The sequence below is a fragment of the Diospyros lotus genome, chromosome 5, assembly GCF_014633365.1.
Source record: "Diospyros lotus cultivar Yz01 chromosome 5, ASM1463336v1, whole genome shotgun sequence".
NCBI lineage: Eukaryota > Viridiplantae > Streptophyta > Magnoliopsida > Ericales > Ebenaceae > Diospyros > Diospyros lotus.
The window spans coordinates 719,891-742,103 of record NC_068342.1 but is presented as its reverse complement, the minus strand read 5'-3'; the positions used below and the strand labels follow the sequence as shown (position 1 = coordinate 742,103).

The following is a 22,213-nucleotide window of genomic DNA, read 5'->3' as shown; positions in this document are numbered from 1 at the left end:
AAAAGTATCCTTATATTTATAATTTAATTACATTTAGGCGCTTAATATAAATAGGCTCCCAATGACCTTAACCCTAATTTTAACTTCTTATTACCAGACCTAATATGTTGTTTCCTACTTGCTCTTGTTTGTACTCTCCAATATATATCTGACGAAGATAAACTTAACATATCCTTAATTAAGAATCTTGATAAGATATATTTTATATATGTGAAAAATATTTTATCTTTGTTCAATTGAAGTAGCAATTAAGTAAAATAATTATGATCTCAATTTTTATTATTTGTTTAAAAAAATTTAAAATAAATTAAATAATTTGATGCTTGTCGATTATTGAATAATTGCAGATTATGGATTCAATTTAGCTGTTGAGCACACAATTCAATTAACGAATATGCATTTTTAATTAATCAAATCATGTAATCATTAACATGAAAAATAAATAAAATTAAGAACAAGATCTCATAATCTTACTAATTATTTTTAAATTTCTTGAATTGACTAAAATTTTTAACCAAACATAATAAAATAAAAATAATAAAAAAATCTAGAATTCTCTTCCCTAGAGTTCTTCAATTCTAGGGAATTATTCAATTCGGCCGCTTGCTGTTCCGTGAAAAGCCTATCCCATCTCCAATTTCCATGGGCGCCTATTCAATTTGGAATCTTTAATCTCCAATTGTATAATATGTGGCGTGGGCTCTTAATTCCTTTCATTCCAATTTAGCCTTCAATTGCTGGTTGCCTGTTGCTTTATTATTTAACTAGTGTTAAACCATACGATGCACGGAAGATATAATTAAAATAGATTTATAAATTTAAAAATAAAAAATTAAATTTATTATTTTAAATAATCATAATAGGATTGATAAATATAATTTTTTTTATTTTAATATGCAACTTTTTATTAAAATTTTAAATTTAATTAATTATTCACTATTTAATATGCTAATAGAGAACGTTCTTAAATTAATATATCGTCATTCAATATGCTAAAGAATAATTAACACATTAAGTAGATTATCACATTTTTTTGCTTGTCATTTCACAAAATTCTTGGCACTTAATATTATTTTTGTCAATGACCTCTCCAATTATATCTTTAATAAAAAAAATTTATCAATTATAAAGGTATAAATAATTGTATAATTAACTTTATACTTACCAAATAATTTATATTCGTCAAGTTCAACTACACTCAAAATATTAGCAAATGACCTAAAGATAAAATTTTGTATTAAAAAACTTTCATCCATAGCATCTACAACAATAGTATTTGATATTAAGTTTAATTTGTACTTGTGACTTGTAGTCTTATATTTCATATTGTTGTATCTAAGTATAAAATTGAACATAAAACATAATTGCCCATCACAAATCAATATTTTGAAAGATCAAACCAACTAACGCTTGATTGTTGCATGAATCCTTTCACTCTATAAATTTGATGGCAAAATCTATATAAATAATTAATAATAAATTTATTAGGGGAAATAAAATATGTTCATCCATAAAAATCATCTCAATGGGAATTGTCGACGTTCGATTTCGGCCGATCGTGATTCGTTTTGGGCCGCGGTGAGTCAATCAAAAAATACCGAGAAGGAAGGAAACCCCCCCCCCCAAAAATTCCAAGCGTGTACACCAGAATCTTTTACGTGGTTCGGCCAGAATCTTTTACGTGGTTCGTGTACACCAGAATCATTATTCTTTTTTGTCCTTGCCTCTCATGGTCTCTTTGATTCTCATTTATATTGAGGGGCTTTTATAATTTAGATAATATATAAAAATACAGTGATTGTATAATGGGGGACAAACAGTTCTTATCGCCTTCACAAGACCGGGAGTGGGATCCTCATTACGAGGGGCATGGGCTGTTACAGATAAAGTGATCGGACCCTACCTCTGACTTCTCATCAGCTTTGCCACTCATGCGAGCTGGAGGTTTTAGGCCAGCGACCTGGATGGGCCAGCGATCTGGAGGATATTTCAGGAGCTCGTTAGTCGATTGCTTGGAGCTCGTTGGGGGATTACCGGGAGCTCGCTATATGCTCGCTTTACGAGTTCCAGATCTTTGGTGGAGGCTGGACTTTCCTTGACGAGGTCGTCCGGGCCTTCTTGGCCTTGGGTGATTGGGCCGGTCTATCGGACCAAGTCTGGCCCATGCGGGGTGATGCGGGAAATACATATAACATAAGCCCCCCAGTTCGCGGCGTGATCTTCGTGCTGGGAACTGACGCGTGCCAGCTGTTCTTCCATCCCTCCGACTTCTGCCCAATCACTTTAAGTCTCGTCGTTCCACGCAGCACGCTTTGTCGGCAGCGCATTTAATGCGCGCCCCCTCCCCATTTCTGCGCATGATTACGCCCGTGGGACCCACAAGCTGTTGTGCGGCCGCTGGATGCGGAGCATGTGATAAGTCGTCATTTGATCCGACGGTTGGGATGGACCAGGCCGTCAGTATAAATAGTGGGAAGTGTCCACCCGCTTCTTCTTTCACGCTATTTTGAAACTCCCTCAAACCTTTGCCTCCCTGCTTTCTCTTTCCTCTCTCGAGGCCTCCATTATCGCCGTGCTTTCAGACGTCTGCCGTTCTCGTCCGGTGCTTGGTACGAGTCTCCATTCAGACGTCAGGCGCAGCTTTTAGGTAAGTTTGTCGTGACTTTCTTCTTCTTCTTGTGAGGCCGTCCACTGTTGGTTAACCGTCGGTGGTTTCTCTGGTTTCGTCGATCGATGTCGTTCTCATTTTTGGAGAAACGGCACGATTCAGTTTGGCGTTTGCTGGGCCTTTGGGTCCAATGACCTTAGGATTAGCTTTTCATGGAACACCGGGCTTGCGGCTGCAGCTCCTCCGCCCTAGGCGGTACCCCTTTTGCGAAGCGCTCGGCCTGGAAGACCTAGGGGACATTTTAGGGTTTTTCTTCTAGTTTCTTGAGGTCTGGTTCGCGACTTGCGACCTGACTGTTCTCTCTTTTCCTTTGTAGATGTCCGACCAACACAGTGGAAATTCAGGTCAAAAGCGCTGCAATTATATCGTAGGAGAAAACGACACTTCGAGCTCCGAATATTGTCTCATTATGGAGGGCCAAAATCTTGGGGGTGCGAGCTCGGGGTGCAGGGAGGTCGCTGTCTCGACCTCTCGGGAAACCGAGCTGAAGGTTCAAGATCAGATCGCTGGTGGGAGTGCTGATCTTGCAGTCTTCAAGAGATTCTCATCCAAGGCCAAGCCTCACGAGGTGATGACTTATGCTCAGGAGTTTCGTCTCCCCAGGACCTGCCGAATATACATCCCTGCTTCGAGCTCCCATGCAGCCTACCCGCCAGCCAATTTCATAGCTATTAGACCCCAACACCTCGAGTCTGGCTTTAGGTTCCCAGTAGCCCCGTACCTTATTGCCCTCCTGAACAACGTCAAGCTCGCCCCCTTCCAACTAACACCGAATTCGTATGCCCAACTCACTTCTTTGGCCGTCTTATTCCTTATAAACAAACTTCCTCTCCCTTCGCCAAAACTGATAAGATTTTTATTTTCTTTCAAAAATGCCAAGGACGGGCTGTATTACCTGGCGGCTCGTCCTTCCCCGTACAAGGCCGCCCTTCCTCAGGGTAAAGCAAAGGGGAAGTCCAACGTGGGCGATTACAAGTCCAGTTGGTTCTTCGTGTCTTGCCCTTCCCTTTCTCTACTTAGGAATTGTAGCTTCGCACTAACCCCTGGTAAGAGAATATGAGCTCTCATAAATCTTTCCTTTGTTTCGAGAGTGTTTGTTTTAACTTGCTCATGCTTTGATGCAGATTTTGGGGGGAAGAAACCGATTTTATCGGTCGAGGAGACTGATATCCTTGGCAAACTTGTGGCTGCGGAGTCGAGTTCGGAAATTCTTGAACTTTCGGACGAGCTACTTCGCGAATATGAGCTCGCCCCTCCTCTTGGCACCGAGACTATCGAGGGAGATCATTTCAGGGACTTGGGTACGGAGATTCTCCCTTCCGGCTTGCAGGTCGCTGAATCGAACAGTTCAAGAGGGGAAGCCGACCAAGACGATAACATGGTTGATCTCGAGCTCCTCCAACCGAAGCGTCATAGGGCGAGGTCGAGCACTACGTCCTCCATGACCTCGAGCTATAGCTCGCGGGATGGCAGGTCGGAGCAGCCGCAGCCGCAGCCGCAATCACGCCCTCAGCAACAGCAAACCCAACAGCCGCGGGGGGGGGGCAGCAGGAGCAGCGGCAAAGAACACTACCCCGTCAGCCCCAACAGCCAAAGCAAGCTCATCTGCAGCTGGGGCATCGGCCCCCTGCTTCCCGAGACCATGGTTCGAGTGGAGCCCGTGGGAAGGAGGTCGCAGTGGAGGTTCGAGACGCTCCTGCCGCCAGCTCGAAACGGAGATCGGACCAGCTGCAACAGGGGGAGGATATCAGGGCCAAACGGATCAGGGTCCGTGAGAAGGAGCTGGCCCTGGAGGCCCTGCCAGGAAGGGTCTTTGTTGGTCCCCTCCTGGATTCTGTGCCCGACTTCCTGGGTCCGAATTCGAAGCCCCTCGACGACCCGAAGTTAAAGGGAATCCCCCTTTGTGATTTTGTCGCCCGTCACAGCCTGGTGGTAAGTGGGAATTCTTCGTACCTTGGTTTCTTAGCCTACTTTTTTAATGAGCTAACATTTCTTCTTTTGCAGACTTCTCTTGCTGCCGTGAAGCTCCGAGCTCAGTACAAAGATTTTGAGGAGCAGCTTCAGTCGGTGAGCATGTCCCGTCAGGCCGAAATAGCGAAGCTTGAGGACGAGAAGAACGCCCAAAAGGCCGAAATAACGAAGCTCTCGGACGAGAAGAAAGATCTCCAGGTCGAGCTCCTCGCCACTCAAAAGGAGGTGGAGGGTTGCTTGACGCGTCTGAGGATGGAGGTCCAGAAGAATAAAGATCTCGACGAGGAGCTTCGCAGGTCGAAGAACATGTGGGAGCAAGCCAACTCCTGGCTCACCGGCGAGCTAAATGGAGCGAAGGCGGAGTTGCGGAGGGCTGAGGAGCGACTCAAATCAACCGAGGCGGAGCTTAGGGCGGCGAAGGAGGAGCGGACACGGGCGGATGATCGTGTTGTTCGATGCGAAGAGCTTGCCAAGAGGACCATTGACGATATAAGGGCGGAGGTCGGAGAGCGGATGGACGCGGCGCGTAGGGAGACCAGATCCGACACCTGCTCGGCATTTCTGTACACCCTTTGGGTGAACCATCATGAGATGGATTTCTCCTTCTTTGGTGCGCAGGCTGTCGAGGAGGTGGCTCGGTATGCTGCCGAGGCCGCGGAGGATGCTGATGATGCCAGTCCCCTTGACTCGTTTTTGGTCGCAACGCAAGCTCCTCAAGTCGGGGCCGAGCTATTCGGGGTCGCCGCGGCTCAGTCTGGTGAGACTGCCAAGGAGCCTCCTGTAGAGGTTGCCGAGGTTTGTCCAGCCGGGGCTGTCGAGGTCGATCTCCAGCCGACCCTATCTACTGAAGCTCGCCCTGTCGAGGTTGATCCTTCTGTAAGTATGCTGCCATCTTCGTGTCTCTGGCCTGGTATTCTCCCCGCACCTGGTTGACAACTAGCTGAGAGTCGCTGAAGATCTCCAAGAATTCAGCTCGTATTTCCTTTGCCAGGCGGAGTCCTACTAATAAGGCTTCATACTCGGATTCATTATTGGTGGCCAAAAAATCGAACCTCAGGGCGCAGAGGATTTTGTGACCTTCGAGGCTCATTAGCATAACCCCGGCTCCCGCTCCTTGTTCGTTCGATAATCCGTCGACGTATAGTTCCCAGGACGGTCGTTTCAGGTTTTTCGGCTCCTCGTCAATTGGCCTAGTAAACTCGGCAATGAAGTCTGCCAACGCTTGACCCTTTATCGCCGTCCTTGGTTTGTACTTTATGTCGAACTGAGCGAGCTCAATAGACCATTTTAGTAAGCGGCCTGAGGTATCTGGTTTTTGGAGGATTTGTTTCAATGGATATTTGGTCAGGACTTCGATCTCATGAGCTTGAAAATAGGGTCGCAGCTTCCTTGATGCCACTATTAGACAGTAAGCCAATTTTTCGATTGGTGCGTACCTTGTTTCTGCATCGATTAGGCTTTTGGAGACGTAATAAATGGGGTGCTGCACCCCTTCTTCCCCCCGAACGAGGGCCGCGCTAAGAGCCTGTTGGGATACTCCTAAGTACAAGGTCAACCTCTCTCCCTCCTTAGGTTTGGCGAGCAATGGGGCCCATCCCATGTACTCCTTTAGTTGTTGGAATGCGAACTTGCATTCTTCTGTCCATCTGAAGTCTTTCTCCTTTTTTAGAAGCTCGAAGAATGGGGCACACTTGTCAGTTGCCTTTGAAATTAAACGGCTCAGAGCCGCAACCTGACCATTGAGGCTTTGCACCTCCTTCTTTCTTATGGGCGACCTCATGTCGAGCAGAGCCTTAATTTTGTCTGGGTTGGCTTCAATGCCTCTGTTGTTTACCATAAACCCAAGAAATTTTCCAGAGGCTACACCGAAGGCGCACTTGAGCGGGTTGAGCTTCATCTGATATTTCCTGAGGACTCCAAACGTTTCTCTTAGATCGGAAACGTGGTCCGTCACTTGCTCGGATTTTACCAGCATGTCGTCAACGTATACTTCCATGGTTTTTCCGATCAGTGTTTCGAACATCGTGTTGACCAGCATTCTTTAATCCAAAGGGCATGACCTTGTAACAATAGAGCCCTCGGTCGGTTATGAACGAGGTGTGCTCTTGGTCTGTGGGGTTCATGGGGATCTGGTTGTAGCCTAAATAGGCATCCATGGAACTGAGGAGGCGGTGACCAGCCGTTGCATCCACGAGCTGATCGATTCTGGGGAGAGGAAAGCTGTCTTTAGGACAGGCCTTGTTCAGGTCGGTGAAGTCGATGCAGGTCCTCCACTTCCCCTTTTTCTTTTTTACTAGGACCGGGTTGGCCACCCAGACCGGATAGTGGGCTTCCTTGATGAAATTATTTGCCAAAAGTTTGTCCACTTCTTCTTTAAGAGCGACATAACGCTCCGGAGTCATTGGCCTCCTCTTCTGGCGCACTGGCCTGTAGCTTGGATCTACGTTGAGCCTGTGTGACATGACTTCTGGGGCGATTCCCACCATATCTTCGTGGTTCCATGCGAATACATCAAGGTTAGCTTTAAGGAAATCTGTAAGTTGGGATTTTACCTCGGGGGCTAGACTTTTGCCTAACTTGAGGTGCCTTTCCTCGTCTGCCTCGCCGACTGAGATATCTTCGAGCTCTTCCATGGGACCGGTGGGTTTTTCGCAGTCGACCTCGCGTGGATCCAGGTCCTCCCATTGGCCGGTTGATCGCAGGCCGACTTTTGCGATGATATTTACCTTCTTTCCCTTTGCTCCCATTTTCAGGGCGTCCTCATAGCAACGTCTTGCGAGGTGCTGCTCGCCTCGTACACACCCTACACCGTCGGGGGTCGGGAATTTCACCGTAAGCGACCTGGTTGAAGTGACTAGATCCAGGTCGTTCATCGCCGGCCTTCCGAGTACGACGTTGTATGCTGAGGGGCAGTCAATTATTAGGAATTCTGCCAAAGTAGTGGCCTGGCGGTTCGCATCCCCGATGGTGAGGGGAAGGCTGATCCGACCGACGGGAATCACTGCGTCCCTCGTGAACCCATAGAGTGGCTCTGGGGACGAGCTCAACTGTTTCGGTCCCAAACCCATCTGATCGAAGCATGCTCTATACATTACATTTACCGAGCTGCCCGTGTCCACCATTATACTTCGCACTTCGGAGTTGCAGACCTGGGCTCGTATAACGAGTGCGTCGTTGTGCGGCCAATGGACGTCTCTGGCGTCTTCTTCCGAGAAAAACATCTTCTCTGGGATTGGGTTACCCTTAGGCCGCTTCGCGGGAACCGGCTGTTCGCCCGATCTTGCTAGCAAGACATGGTTGGCCTCTCGTATGTATTTGTTGCGGGATTTGTGGGAGGATCCAGCGAGGTGGGGCCTGCCATGGATCGTGTAGATGGTTCGTACAGCCGGTGATTGGTCATCATCGGTGGGGGGCTGCTGCTGTACCGACGGCTGGCTTGGTTGATTAGTCGGCCGCACCACGTAATCTTTCAAGCGACCTCTTCTTATCAGATCTTCGATGGCGTCCCTTAGGGCCCAGCATTCCGAGGTGTTGTGACCCGCCTCGTTGTGGTATGCGCAAAATTTTTCTTTGTTTCAGAATTTGTTTGGGGTTCTTAACGAGTTGGGCTTCCCGAATTCCTCTTTGTTCCTTTCGATGGCGAAGATCCTTTCTTGGGGGTCTGATAGGGCACAATAGCTGTCAAAGCGCTGTGATCTACGAGGTCGCTCATCTCCCTCTGCCTTCCGAGCTCGCTTGAACACTTCATTGCTCGAGCACTCCCCCCGAGCTTCTCTTCCGGCGTCTCCGTTGTGCCTTCTCTTATTCTGGCTGGAGCCCCCAGCTTCTTCTCTCGACTCGACGGGTTTCTTCGTCCCGAAGGCGTCTTCCCATCGGATTTCCTTGGAAGCTTGTTCATAGAATTCCCCCAGGTCTTTGACCGGGGTTCGGTAGATGCTCTCGTAGAGCTTTCCGTCTTTTCGGAGGCCGGCAGAGATCGCCGTTAGGATACTTTCATCCGAGGGATCCTCGACGTTGCTCACCTCGCGCCTGAACCTGGCGATGTAATCCCTTAGTGGCTCGTTTGCTTTCTGGAATACGGTGGCGAGGTGGCAAGGTGGCGCGAGCTGCCTCCTTAGAGCCCTGTATTGGTTAAGGAACCTCTGTTGGCACTCTTCCCAGCTGTTGATGCTACGAGGCGGAAGGCTCCTGAACCAAGCTCGGGGGATGTCTCCTAAGATTGCTGGGAAGGCGCGACATTTAGCCAGCGAGCTGGTTGTCTGTAGATCCATTTGCACGTTGTACGCATCCAGGTAATCATAGGGGTCGCTGTCCCCATTATATTGTGGCATGCTCGGGACCTTAAACCTCCAGGGCAGGGGTTCGAGCTCAATCTCTCTAGTGAACGACGTCCTATCCCCACGGCCATTATTCTGGCTGCGGACTCCTTGTCGTTCTTCCAGCTGTTGCACCATTTGATACAGCTCTTCCACAGTTGAGTCCGGTCCTACTGATTGCTAGGCTTGCGATCGCCTGCTTCTTTCTCGGACTGGGGAGCGGTGAATTGGGGACGGATAGTTATCCCCGATATCCTCTTCCGCGGGTGGGTGTCTCTCCTCCCGCGGTTGGCGGACCCTGCGAGGCGACGCCGGTGGGTCGTGGACAGCCCGTGCTTGAGCTTGGGCCAGAATTCTGACCGCGTCAACGAGTTGCATTACCGTATTCTCCAATGCTTCCTCGCGCTGCTGCCAGTCCCGGATCGTCCCTGTCCCAGTGATTTGGACAGTAGGCTGGACAGGGACCCGTGGTGGTATGCCGGGAGCGTCTCCGGCTGGCGGCGACAAAGGAGTATCGGCTGCCGGGGCAACGGGTCCTCCATTTGGTGGTAAGTCTCGTGGTCCGTCGTGGTGATTTTCAGGTGGGTCGACCGCCGCCTCGGAACTTCGAGTATTCCTTCCCCTAGCCATGGCTATTGATCAGAGCGACCCCTTCCTCTAGCGCCAAAATGTCGACGTTCGATTTCGGCCGACCGTGATTCGTTTTGGGCCGCGGTGAGTCAATCCAAAAATACCGAAAAGGAAGGAAACCCCCCCCCCCAAAAAAAAAAAATTCCAAGCGTGTACACCAGAATCTTTTACGTGGTTCGGCCAGAACGATGCCTAGTCCACGGCCGCGGTCTGATTATTCTCTCAGAGTGGCGGTATCTCATTATTCTTTTTTATCCTTGCCCCTCATAGTCTCTTTGATTCTCATTTATATTGATGGGCTTTTACAATTTAGATAATATATAAAAATACAGTGATTGTATAATGGGGGACAAACAGTTCTTATCGCCTTCACAAGACCGGGAGTGGGATCCTCATTACGAGGGGCATGGGCTGTTACAGATAAAGTGATCGAACCCTACCTCTGACTTCTCATCAGCTTTGCCACTCATGCGAGCTGAAGGTTTTAGGCCAGCGATCTGGAGGATATTTCAGGAGCTCGTTAGTCGATTGCTTGGAGCTCGTTGGGGGATTATCGGGAGCTCGCCATATGCTCGCTTTATGAGTTCCGGATCTTTGGTGGAGGCTGGACTTTCCTTGACGAGGTCGTCCGGGCCTTCTTGGCCTTGGGTGATTGGGCCGGTCTATCGGACCGAGTCTGGCCCATGCGGGGTGATGCGGGAAATACATATAACAGGAATGTTATAAGTTTTTTACCTATCTTCAAAGCATAAAATCTCCCAAAGCCTCACAACTCGAACATTTAACGTCCATATTTTGAAAAGTTACTTTAAATTTTTTTTATTAAATTATATAACACTATATAAAATGAAATTTTTTGACATGAACTTCCTATTTATACACAAAAACTATTACAATTGAACAACAAATCATTAAATATTTACATTAAATTAAATGTAGTGATTAATTAATTATTAAAGTAAAATAATTTATTATATTATATATTTATTTATAAATTATAATTATAATTATAAATATAAATTAAAACTCCTAAACATAAAAAAGTATGAGTTTTTCAATGTTAATTAAAAACTCTCTTAAAATTTTTAATTTATGCAATGATAACAAAACATTGAAAATATAGATTTTAACTTTTTTTTTTTTTTTTGCAATGCATTAAATTTCTTCCATGGTATTGAAAATATGATATATTAAATCTTAATTAGTATTGAAAAATCCATGCATTATTCTTGAAAATATAATATCTTAAATCTTAATTAATATTGAAAAATTCATACATTAAATTAAAGGTAATGATTAATTAATTATTAAAGTAAAACTATTTATTATATATTTATTTATTTATAAAATTATAATAAATATAAATATAAATTAAAACTCCTAAATGTGAGGAAGTATGGGTTTTCCAAGGCTAATTAAAAATTCTCTTAAATTTTGATCTTAAAATTTAATTTTTGTAATGATAACAAAACTTTAAAAATATAGATTTTGACTTATTTTTCTTTTACTATGCATTAATTTTCTTCTATAGTCTTGAAAATGTGATATATTACATCCTAATTAGTATTGAAAAACCCATGTATTAGTATTGAAAATATGATATATAGATTTTGATTTCTTCCATAATTTTAAAAATGTAATACCTTAAATATTAATTAATTAGCATTAAAAAATCCAAGGTATCATATTTTTAAAACTATAATATAGTTATTAAATTAAAATTAATAATTAATTAATCATTACCTTTGATTTGATGCAAGTTTTGAAAGGAAAGAAATTTACTATTGATTGCCATTTGACAAAATACTTTGCTGATTATCCTACTTTAATATATTATATTGATTGCCATTTGACAAAATACTTTGCTGATTTAAAGATAACATTTTATATGAATGAACAATTTTTTATGATTTAATTAATAGTTTAAGTTGTCTTTATATATTTCACATAAATAATATTTATTTTTGATTGATTGATGAGGTGATATGACAAAAAATATTTATTTTTTATTAATTAATAGTATTGAAAAATCTTTGCAAATTTAATATAAATTTTAAAGACAAAAAATAGTTTGGCAGATTAATTTTTTGAGGGAAAAAATATTTGTAAACTATTATAATTTGTTTAATATATTATATAAAAAAAGATAACATTTTATACAAATGGACAATTTTTTATGATTTAATTAATAGTTTAAGTTGTCTATTCAGATTTATCAGAAATAATATTTATTTTTGATTGATTGAGAGATTAATTGATAAGAATACATGACATAAAATATTTATTTTTGATTAATTAATAGTATTGGAAAACCATGTAAATTTAATGCAAATTTTAGAGGTAACTTTTTGGAGGAAAACTGTGTAAGAAGTTTGTTACTTTATATATTAAGATAATTGTAGGAATTTAAAATATTAATTATTAATTATATGATTAATAATGATAATAAATAATTAATATAATTGCATAGAAGTTGCCCATCTGATTATCCCAAAATATGTGACTGTTAGGAAGTCTGAACGTCACATTTAAAACTAAATAATGTCTCATTTTAATAACAGTATAAAGTTAAAATATTAATTATTTGATTATTTAAGTTGATCAATAATGGTAGTGATTATCCCCAAAAAATTGTTCTTACCTTTTAAATGAAGTGTTATTTTAAATAATAATAGTAGAAAATTTAAATATTAATTTTTTTTGAAAAAGAAAAAAAAACTAATAGAAAAACAAAAGAGCAAAAAAAAAAAAAAAAGCCGTGAAGCTACTAGACATGAGAGTTATGCTGTGTTTACTTTTCTAGTGTTTTAGATTCATATGGAGCATACTTTTGTTATGTTTTCATTTTAATAATAATAAAAATTTAAAATATTAATTATTTAATTAATAATGAGAATGAATAATTAATTTAATTACATAAAAAATGTAATTAAATTAATTTTATTTGATTATTCCAAAATGTGTGACTGTTAAAAAGTGTGAAGGCCATATTAAAAATTAGATGATGTCTTATTTTAATAATAATATAAATTTAAAATATTAATTATCTAATTATTTTAACTGATTAATAATGGTACTGAACAATTAATGTAATGACATAGAATTAGTGATTATTCTAAAAAAATTATATATATCTTTTAAATATTAATTTATTATTTAAAAAAATAAAAATAAATTTTGAATGAAATTTTTTTGTATAAGTACTCTTCTACTTTAATATATATTAAGATTGTTTAATTGAAAGTGACAGTTGATAGCTCCAATTTAATGAGGACGGTCCAATTGCACTTCTTGATTAATATATTATATTTGAGCCTCCAAATATATATAAATGGATGCATATACGTGGCCTCCCTTCAATTGCCTTCAATTTCTCCATTTCTTCTTTCCCTAGGCCCCACTTGAACTTCCATTTAATTTCCTTTGCCTTTTTTATAGAAAAAAATATTTAATATATAAAATTTATATAAACACGGTAAGAAAAATAATAAAAGAAATTAAATAAAAAATATATATAATAATGACATAATTTATTAAATTTTAGCCCTATTACATTATACATAAAAGATTATCATCACCATAAAACATAAAATATGTTAAATAGACTAATTATAAAAAAGAATACAAATAAAAAATTATAAATTTATCACGTATGTTCTTCGGGTAGTTTCGAGCCAGATAAAACTCATATTTAGATGCAAAAGGTGAAATCTCTCACCTTAAAACCCACGTATTGTCCCCACACACGTGGGAGGAGGGAAGATAAAAGTCATACTTGACAAAGCCTAAGCATAGCTCTCAATTCTCTTCGTGACATATTTGAGAAAGTCAGAATTCTTTGACCGCCTCCGCCCGAATGGTGCCGATGTCCATCTCTCCTAGCTGTCGGGCCAGTTTTTCAACTTTCCCCTTCCCCTCCTGGAGTTGTGTCTCCAAGTGATTCTTCTCCTCCAGGGCTCGGTTATGTTCCTTTATCACCGAGGCGTTGGCCTCGTGAAAGGCTGCCTCAATCTTTTGTTGTTCCTCCAGCTTTCCCTTCAGTTGGCGAACTTCATTCTCTAGGGATTTCCACTCCCCCCTTATTCCATTAGTGTCTCGCTCGTGGCCCAGGGTTTTGTCCCGGTAGTCCTCAAGGTCCCCGACCTTACCTTCCAGATGCCTCAGCTCATCTTGGAGGCGTAAGCCATCCTGAATTAACTTCTGTACGTTTGTTCGACCCTTGGCCAAATCTGCCCGAGTATTCGTGGTAGCCATAACCTGTCGTTGTATGCCCTGCCAAGCCATAAACCCGAGAATTAATAACCGCATTCAAATAAAATGGGTATGAGCTAAGAAATATAAGAGATTCCATACCTCGATTCGGCATTGCTCCGCAGTATTTAGAGCCTTTGATGTATTTCTCAAAAAATCTTGCTCATCACGGGGCTTCACCGTCGGATAGATCAGCCTCAGGCCAAAGCGGATCTTTTTTACCAATTGCCAGGGAAGTCGAACTCGGATTTGCCCCCTCTTGGGTGGCAAGGTCACACGTGGGACACGGGACCTCTTTGATTGAGCCTGCGCTTTTTGCGCCTCGGGTTCTTTCTCTGCCTGCCTCCTAGCCTCCAAGGGAGCATATGTCCTGGGAATAAATGGCAAAGGCATATCCGGCGGGACTCCTTCCTCGAAAAAATGGCTAAAGTCAGGGGTTGACCAATCAGAAAGGTCACCAAAAGTAGGCTCTGTGGTCGTCCCAGTCGCGCTTGTGCCTTCTTCATCCACCCTGGCCCGTTTGCTCTGCCAAGGCAAGGGAATCTCCCATTCCTCTACTTCCTCAGAGTAGGGAATCGGGGCGCTATGTGGCTGAGACTCCTTTCGAGCCGCCTCCTTTTGTTGCGAGGACTCGAGTCTGTCCAAAGCCGGTTGGTGAAACTGATGCATATCTGCAAAAATAATAATCTATCAATGCGTCTCCCAAGCAATAAAAGCAAAATAGCAATAAAAAAGAAAAGGCAGATTAAGAAAACTTGTTCCATTCTATCTATTTCTCGCAACAGTCCCTACTAGTCTTCTACTATCATGTCGCATCCTAGGAGAGATTAAGAAAATTTGTTTTCCATACCTTGATTTAGTCCTGCAAAGTTCGAATGCTCCAGGCTTGCACTTGGATTAGCAAATGGATCAGCTAGCTGGTTCGATGGTAGTGAGGGAAATAACAATGGATCAGCTAGCTGGTTCGATGGTAGTGGGGGAAATAACAATGGATCAGCTAGCTGGTTCGATGGTAGTGAGGGGAATAACAATGGATCAAGTTGAACGAAGTCATTGATATTTTTGTAAGCGAGACTCGCCATCTTCTCGACCCAATCCTGCTAATAGAAAAGAAAGGTTGATCAAATTTGAACGAAAAGGCAACAACTTAGGAACATAGCCAAAGATATACAATAAAACTGCTGATAACAGAAACAAAAGAGCAGCTTACTTCTTAAGAAGTCATCAAAGACGAGCACCTAAACCTAGTGAAACAACCACCACATGAGGATTTATTTTTCACTCATTTTGTACGCAGTTTTTCCCCTTTTTAACGTACTAAACAACAATTTCATCAGATTGCTGAGTGAGAGAGAGAGAGATGTAATCCAACGATACGATAATCATCTTGACCAAAAGATAAAACCTGGACCAACTATACCTTTGAAGTTCAAACAAAAGATGAACAAGAGAAAAATAAACCACCTAATATCCTTATAAATGTGTCTGCGCGTATCTAAACTCAGTACCAACAATCCCTCCAAACCCATAGATGTTCACACAACGGATGGGATTCTGCATTCACTATCCAGTGCATCATTGCTTAAACCCTAAAAAGTCCATCCATTTTCACCAAGAGGATTCAAGGCAAGGGTAACAAATTTAACATGAAACCCAAGAACAGATCAGAAAATTAGCAAATAATGTCACGATGATGTTTAACATGAAAATCTTTTCCTATAGACATATCTTGAGGTATCCACCGCGTCACAAGCAGTTCGACCAACCTGGAAATAACTTCAAAACAAATATCTATTTATGTAGCTCTGAGAAAAGAATGGTGGTGCAATTGTATTTAAATAAGCTTCAGGCTAGGAATACGCACCTTATAGACTGCATCGAGCTCATCAAGAGAGTGGTAATATTGGCCATCAAAGGAGACTCCCACAACCTTGAAGACGGAATTGAATAGAAGCGTTTCTCCTTCCCTGTGGTATGTATACAATTTATCATCTGGAACGCAAGCAGTAGCATGCTCAGTGATTGTCTTCCATTGCTTGTCTGAGATACGACCAAGTGACTTGAAATTCCACAGAAAGAGGTTAGATATACTTCTTGTATACCAGTTTATCTATATAAACATGCAACTTAAGAGGCAGGGGAGAGTTCCTTTACCTTGCGTAGTGAAGATCGATCCATGTAATATGACCTCAGGAAGTGCTCAACAGTGGTAATTCCGTTTTCAGATAACCTTTTATGGAAAACACCGTCTTTTGCTATTTTCTCCAAGCGCCATAATTCGTCATCCAAATTTGGAGGGTGATGTTTCTTAGAAGCTGGAGGAAAATGACCTCTTAGTAACATACACAGCTCCATAGAATATCATAATTTCTTTTCAAAAGGTTATTTGGATACGATGAGGAGACATGTTAGCTTATTCCTTAAGATGTTGAATCATGAATGAGCGTTTCACAGCGAGTTATCAGTTATCCATGAAAAGGGAATGAGGAAACAGAGTCAAAGAAGGACGTACGCTCTCCTCGCTGATCTTTTACCATGAAGGGTTCACTTCTAGCTTCTCTAACTCTGACTTCATTGGGAAGACTTGAATCAGCTCTTGCACCTAATCTAAACCTTCGACTTCTTATCCAGCTTGAATTATCTGTAAAGCTGACATTTTTAATCTCACCAACACCATTTCTCAATATAATTTGTAATTCCCCAGTCACCACTGGTTTTTTGCCTTCTCTTGCATGAACGATCTTTGCATTGAACTCCTGCTCAGTCCACTCCCCTTGATCATTAGCCCCAAAATCACCATCAAGGGGCACAATTCCAACCTTCATTGAAGATAGAGGGCCAGAACTTATAATTTTATTGGAAGCATCATATATACCTATCTTAACAGGTTTACTATCCTCAGATTCTATCCTGCTGCAAGTGTACATGGTAGCAGGCAGTTTGCCATCAAAATGCAATTGGCAACCCCTTCTTTGTGATGGATCAAATTGATCAAATGATGGTCTGCAACAAGTTAACACGAGGTTTTAGACTGCGGATAGGAAAAATCAGACAGAAAGTTTCAAAATACAAGTTCCACAACTATAAAAAAAGAACTAAATGATTCAATAAAAACACAAGAACAACATATCAAGCCTTGATCCCATTATTGGGGGCCGGCCACATGAATTCTAGCTTGCCAATTATGGTTTTATCTTATATAAGGCCCTTATAACTCATATAATAACTATGAGCCTGTCACCAACTATGAATAATCCCATAAAACAAACTTGATCCAATCCTGAATCCTTGCGGCTGGAAGTATCAATCAGAGAAGAAGCCCTGGGACATTTTATCACTCAGAAAGTCTGTAGGACAAATACTTCACATGGCATAAGCAATTTACCTTGAACTTGAATTATGAGAGGATGCAAGTTTTTCCTCCAAAACCTCCTGTACCCATCAGAAAAGCAAATAAGTAATGGTGAATAGACAAATGAATAACTCAGAACTTTTTGTCTTCTTGATAAATATAATGAATATAATAGCCTTTCAAAATAGTGGAATAAAAGTGTGCTAAAATGAATATATGAGATCGGGCTTCAAAGGAAAGAGAATGTAACCCTACCACACGTCTCATCATGGCTTCCCAAATCGACGCATCTCCAACAACACTACACCAATATCAGAAACACATTAAAAACCATATCAAGAACAAAGAACACAGTGAACATTACCATATATAACAGCCACTCTGCCAAACTACATCTTGGTTTGGATTCTGGATCTGGAACTTCAGACCCATCATCATCATCCCCCTGATGACTAGAGATCCACTTCATTTCCATCGAACACCGAAGAAATGAATTACTAAAAAGTTAAAAATTACTTTACATGGCATAAACAATTTACCTTGAACTTAAATGATGAAAGGATGCAAGTTTTTCCTCCAATACCTCCTGTACCCATCAGTAAAACAAATAAATAAATAGTGAATAGACAAATCAAATAAGTAAAAGTGTAGAATCATTGTAGCAATAAAAAATATACAATTCACACACATGTATTATCATTCACTCGCCGTCGCATATAACATCCAGGAACTCAACATACTTGACTATTCAGTATATGACATCCTTTATGGAAAAAATTTGACAAGCTCCATTCCAATAACCTAGCTTAGAAGAAGTTAGAAGGCCAAACTTCAACCAACTTAGAACTTTTCGTGTTCTCGATAAATACAATGAATATAATAATAGCTTTTCAAAATAATTAGAATAAAAGGATGCTAAAATGAATATATGAGTTGGGGCTTCAAATGAAAGAGAATGTAATTCTACGTACCACGCGTTTCACCATGGCTTCCAAATTAGATCGTAGTTTGGATTCTTGATTTGAAACTTCGGACCCATTATTATCCCCCTGATGAGTAGAGTTCCGTTTCATTTTTGTTGAACACCAAACAAATGAATTACTAAAAAGTTAAAAACAACGGAAATGAGTTCTTTTTCCAGAAAATTGCGTGGAAGCTTCAAGTAAAAAAGCATTGGTCTCAAAAGTCAAGCACAGATTGGAAAGCCAACTAGTCAACCATGCAAAATTCTAGAACTGACACCTAACTTTTTTATATTTAACTCAACTTTAATTTATTGTTAAAAAGTTAATGAATTTTAATTTTAATTTTATAATTACTAAAAAAAATCTAATAAGACGTAGACGTAATTAATAACGTAAATAATTAAATAATATAAATAGTTATTAAAATTTATATAAAAATATAAAAAAATCACTGAAATTTATAATAAAGTATAAAAAAATTAATGAATTTTGTATTAAAATATAAAAACATCAACATTTAGTTAATTTTTTTTAATAGTAATTGACAATAATTATAAAATTATATATTAAATTAAAATTTAATAATTTTTTTCTTTATAAACTAAAATTTAATATTTTTTTATATTTTAATAATATATTCAGTGAACCAATTATTGGCATACAGGACAACCAATCATTACCAAGGAACCAAGGACGGAGCGTGAGGTGGACCAGTGGATCCACTAGGCCAGATTTTTTTTTAAAAATTATTTTTTATAATAATTTATTATTAAAATTAAAGAAAATTATATTATACTATACTATTAAAAATAAAAAAATAAATATTAAAAATCCAAGTATATAATGGTCCAATAGTAACTATCACAAAATTTTTTACAATTTACTCATAATTTTATTTTTTTACATTGATAATGCAAAGAAAGTAACTATTGAAAAAAATTGTGAAGCAAATATGGAGAAAATTTATATTGAAAAAAATAAACAAATTAACAAAACAAGTATTGAGTAAATTGATGTTGCATAACTTCTTATAGATTATGAGGTAAGAACAATAAGAATGGATTATAATGTTAATTTTCGAGATCAAATTAGAAGAGCTTACTTGCAAAGAGATCTATGCCAGTCTCGAAATCAAAAATGATTTATTTCAGTTTGGTTCAATGAATTTGGTGATTGGTTGGAATATAATATAAGCAAAAATTTTATATTTTGCTTATACTGTCATCTTTTTAAAACAAATAATGGAAAACAAATAGGTGATGATTCTTTTGTGAAAAAAAGTTTAGTAATTTAAAAATAAAATATGGACTTTAAGTTCATGTTGGAGATGCTGTGCACACAATTAAGTCCGAAACAACTGTGAACTCTTAATAAATCAAGAACAAAATATTAAGACGATTTTCTTCAGATAATTAGAACAAACACTGTATGATTATCGAATTCGTCTAAATACATTAATTAATTGTGTTCAACTTCTTCTACGGCAAAGTCTAGTCTTCAATGGTCATGACGAGTTTAAAGATTTAAATAATCAAGATAATTTTCTTAAATAATTATAATTTCTAGCATGGAAGTCTAAAAAAAAAAATATATTTTCATATTAATATAATTATCTTATTTTTAAAATTATATATTTTATATTTAACTTTGCCCCCACTGAGTTAACAAGCAAATTTACATCGGTGGGACTGAGTGGGCGTGGCTTCGTTGTGAAATTAGAGGGTTTGTTCCGTTAATAATTTAGATTCACCGAAGTTATCAAACAACATAGAAGAGAGAGAGAGAAAAGCAGTAGAGAAGGAAACATCCATTCAATTCGATGGAAAATGGGCTGTGTTTGCCAAGAAGATTGGCGGAAGCTGCAGCAGCAATTAATGCGAGAGAGACGCGTCTATATATGGTGGTGAGTGAAAGGGGATAGATTGAAATTGAACCACAAATCAACGTACGTACCCAGCAAGCATTAAATACTCTTTAGAAAGTTCTAATCCTCAGTGCCCGACTGATTGATTCATCCGGAGGGAAGGGGGAGGAACCTGGCAGGAAAATGCCGCCATGAAAATTCATGGAAGCTCGGCCACGGCCACGGCCAGTGCTTCGCCGGTAGCACTTTGTTTGTGAAGGAAGTTTATCAAATTATACGTACCTATTTTTCATTTTATTTTAACACATATAAAATTATAAGTATTTTTAATAAATAAATAATACTTCTTTGTAAATTATAAGTTATTTTTAGTGTGGTCATAATTTTTTAGAAGTAGCTGATCAATCTGATTTTATTTTAGAATATTATTAACTACTTAATGTTGTCGCTCGAATACCAAAGTAAATTTATAAAGTGAAAACATCGTCTTCAAATTGTATGGAATTTGCAAGAAAAATAACGATCAAATGACATAAAAAAATATCTACGCAAAACATTTTGATACTTAAGTTAGAAATTGAGAACTTGAATGCCGTATTGAAATTAATATTTGAGACGTATATTTTTTAGAATGAGAATATGTTTATTTATAGAACAACATGTAGTTTCTTAAATCCCCTAGATTTAAAATTCTTACTAATAGTGTATGTCTTGACAGGAATCTACTACATTAAAATTCTTATGAATAATATTTATTTTAAAATTTTAAAATCTTATAAGAATTAAAATTCTTTATAAATAATGTTTATCATTTTTGTATGACTTTCGCAAAAATTTTCGAATGTTAAAATTATTTAGTTTTGGTATTGTGCAATATCATTTCCCCAGTTAGGGAAAATTACACTTTTTTTATCCCCAAGAGCCAAATATAGAACGGCTCACAAACGACTCGACTCATTAAAATCTTGCATAAATATATCATAATCTACTAATACAAATCTAATATCTTATTCCATAAAAATATTCACAATTAAGCACCAAAATTGAAGGTCAAACAAAGTCATTTTTCATACATAATTAACCTTACTTTACAAAGAAATAATTTACACATTTTAAACCATTGATGCTATGAATATAAAATTTGCATATTCTTAAAAAGAGCCGGTGGCTTACTTGACATAATCCGATCCTAAACTTTGTTAAGGTTGAGAGATAGTCGTATTTGTACACGACACTTTCCTTACTTCGTTACAAAGATGTTATTTTCATAAGTCAAACTTCTCGTGACCTTGAATCACGGAAGGACAATCTTTCTATTGCTATCAAAGCTCGCCCTAGACTACAGTCTAGAAATTCAGGCACAAAGGCGTTGCCGGCAACACCTTGACATCACCCACTTCAAGGCAGCGCGAACCATAAACCACCTAGCTTTGGGTCTTCCACTCTTTGGAGACATAATCCCACCTGCTCCTCCACGGCTTGGACTAGAGAACCATCCGTTTCTTTCCCAAGTTGATGTTTCTACCTGATAATTCTTACCGATCTGCATCCACGGAGGCCAATTGTTGCATAAACTGGTTGCCGTCGGGTGAAAATACGGCGCCATAGAACTTTCCGGCAAACTGTAATCTTGTGCAGCATCAGTACGTTCAGGTGAAGCGAAAAGGTTGGAAGCCGGCGGTATATCCAGCTGATCTGCTAAACAAAAGAATATGCTCCTGAGTAGTACAAAGAAAATATAGCCATAGAGCCATGCAGCCATACAAGCTTCTATCCGGCTATGGAGGGTCGGATACATGAATTCTAACTCTCAACTAAGGCATTAATCCTGGAAATTAATTGTATCAGAGTAGATGGAAAAGAAAATGGACAATCTTTTCACCATGGAAAAGTGCTATGTCTGCATTTCAATACAAGATTACTTGGATTTAGCCTTTGTGAATTTGAGATGGGAATGCCTAGTGTTCATGTCAAGCCTTAATTCCATTATGCAATGGCATAGCTCGTTAGTTGTTTTTGTTTATAAGTTATATCATAACGAAGAGTCTCGCACCAAGTTTTTCTTAGCCTTTCCCAACTTCTTTATCTAAACACTTGTTCCATTCTATCTATTTCTCGTAAGAGTCTCTATTAGTCTTCTACTAATATGTTGCATCCTAGGACAGTCTAAGAAAATTTGTTTTCCATACCTTGATT

At 39.5% G+C, this 22,213-nt stretch overlaps 1 protein-coding gene across 9 annotated transcripts in view; it reads right to left on the bottom strand.

Annotated features, from left to right (window-relative positions):
* Positions 1–13,213: 13,213 nt before the first annotated feature.
* Positions 13,214–22,213, bottom strand: part of LOC127802391 (calmodulin-binding protein 60 B-like) — a 38,850-nt gene continuing 29,850 nt past the window's right edge. For 4 of the 9 annotated variants that reach the window (XM_052338174.1, XM_052338167.1, XM_052338171.1 and 1 more), the window contains 3 exons: positions 14,687–14,933; positions 13,939–14,507; positions 13,214–13,857 (listed from right to left, as the gene is read on the bottom strand). In XM_052338174.1, the coding sequence (XP_052194134.1) occupies positions 13,414–13,857; positions 13,939–14,507; positions 14,687–14,933 (1,260 nt within the window). In that variant the 3' untranslated portion in view covers positions 13,214–13,413. Of the gene's footprint in view, positions 13,858–13,938; positions 14,508–14,686; positions 14,934–15,700; positions 15,896–15,990; positions 16,152–16,348; positions 16,840–17,221; positions 17,269–17,443; positions 17,490–17,727; positions 17,775–17,876; positions 17,990–18,159; positions 18,311–22,213 lie in introns of those variants that run through there. The other 5 variants (XM_052338173.1, XM_052338170.1, XM_052338172.1 and 2 more) reach the window with 5 other exon arrangements.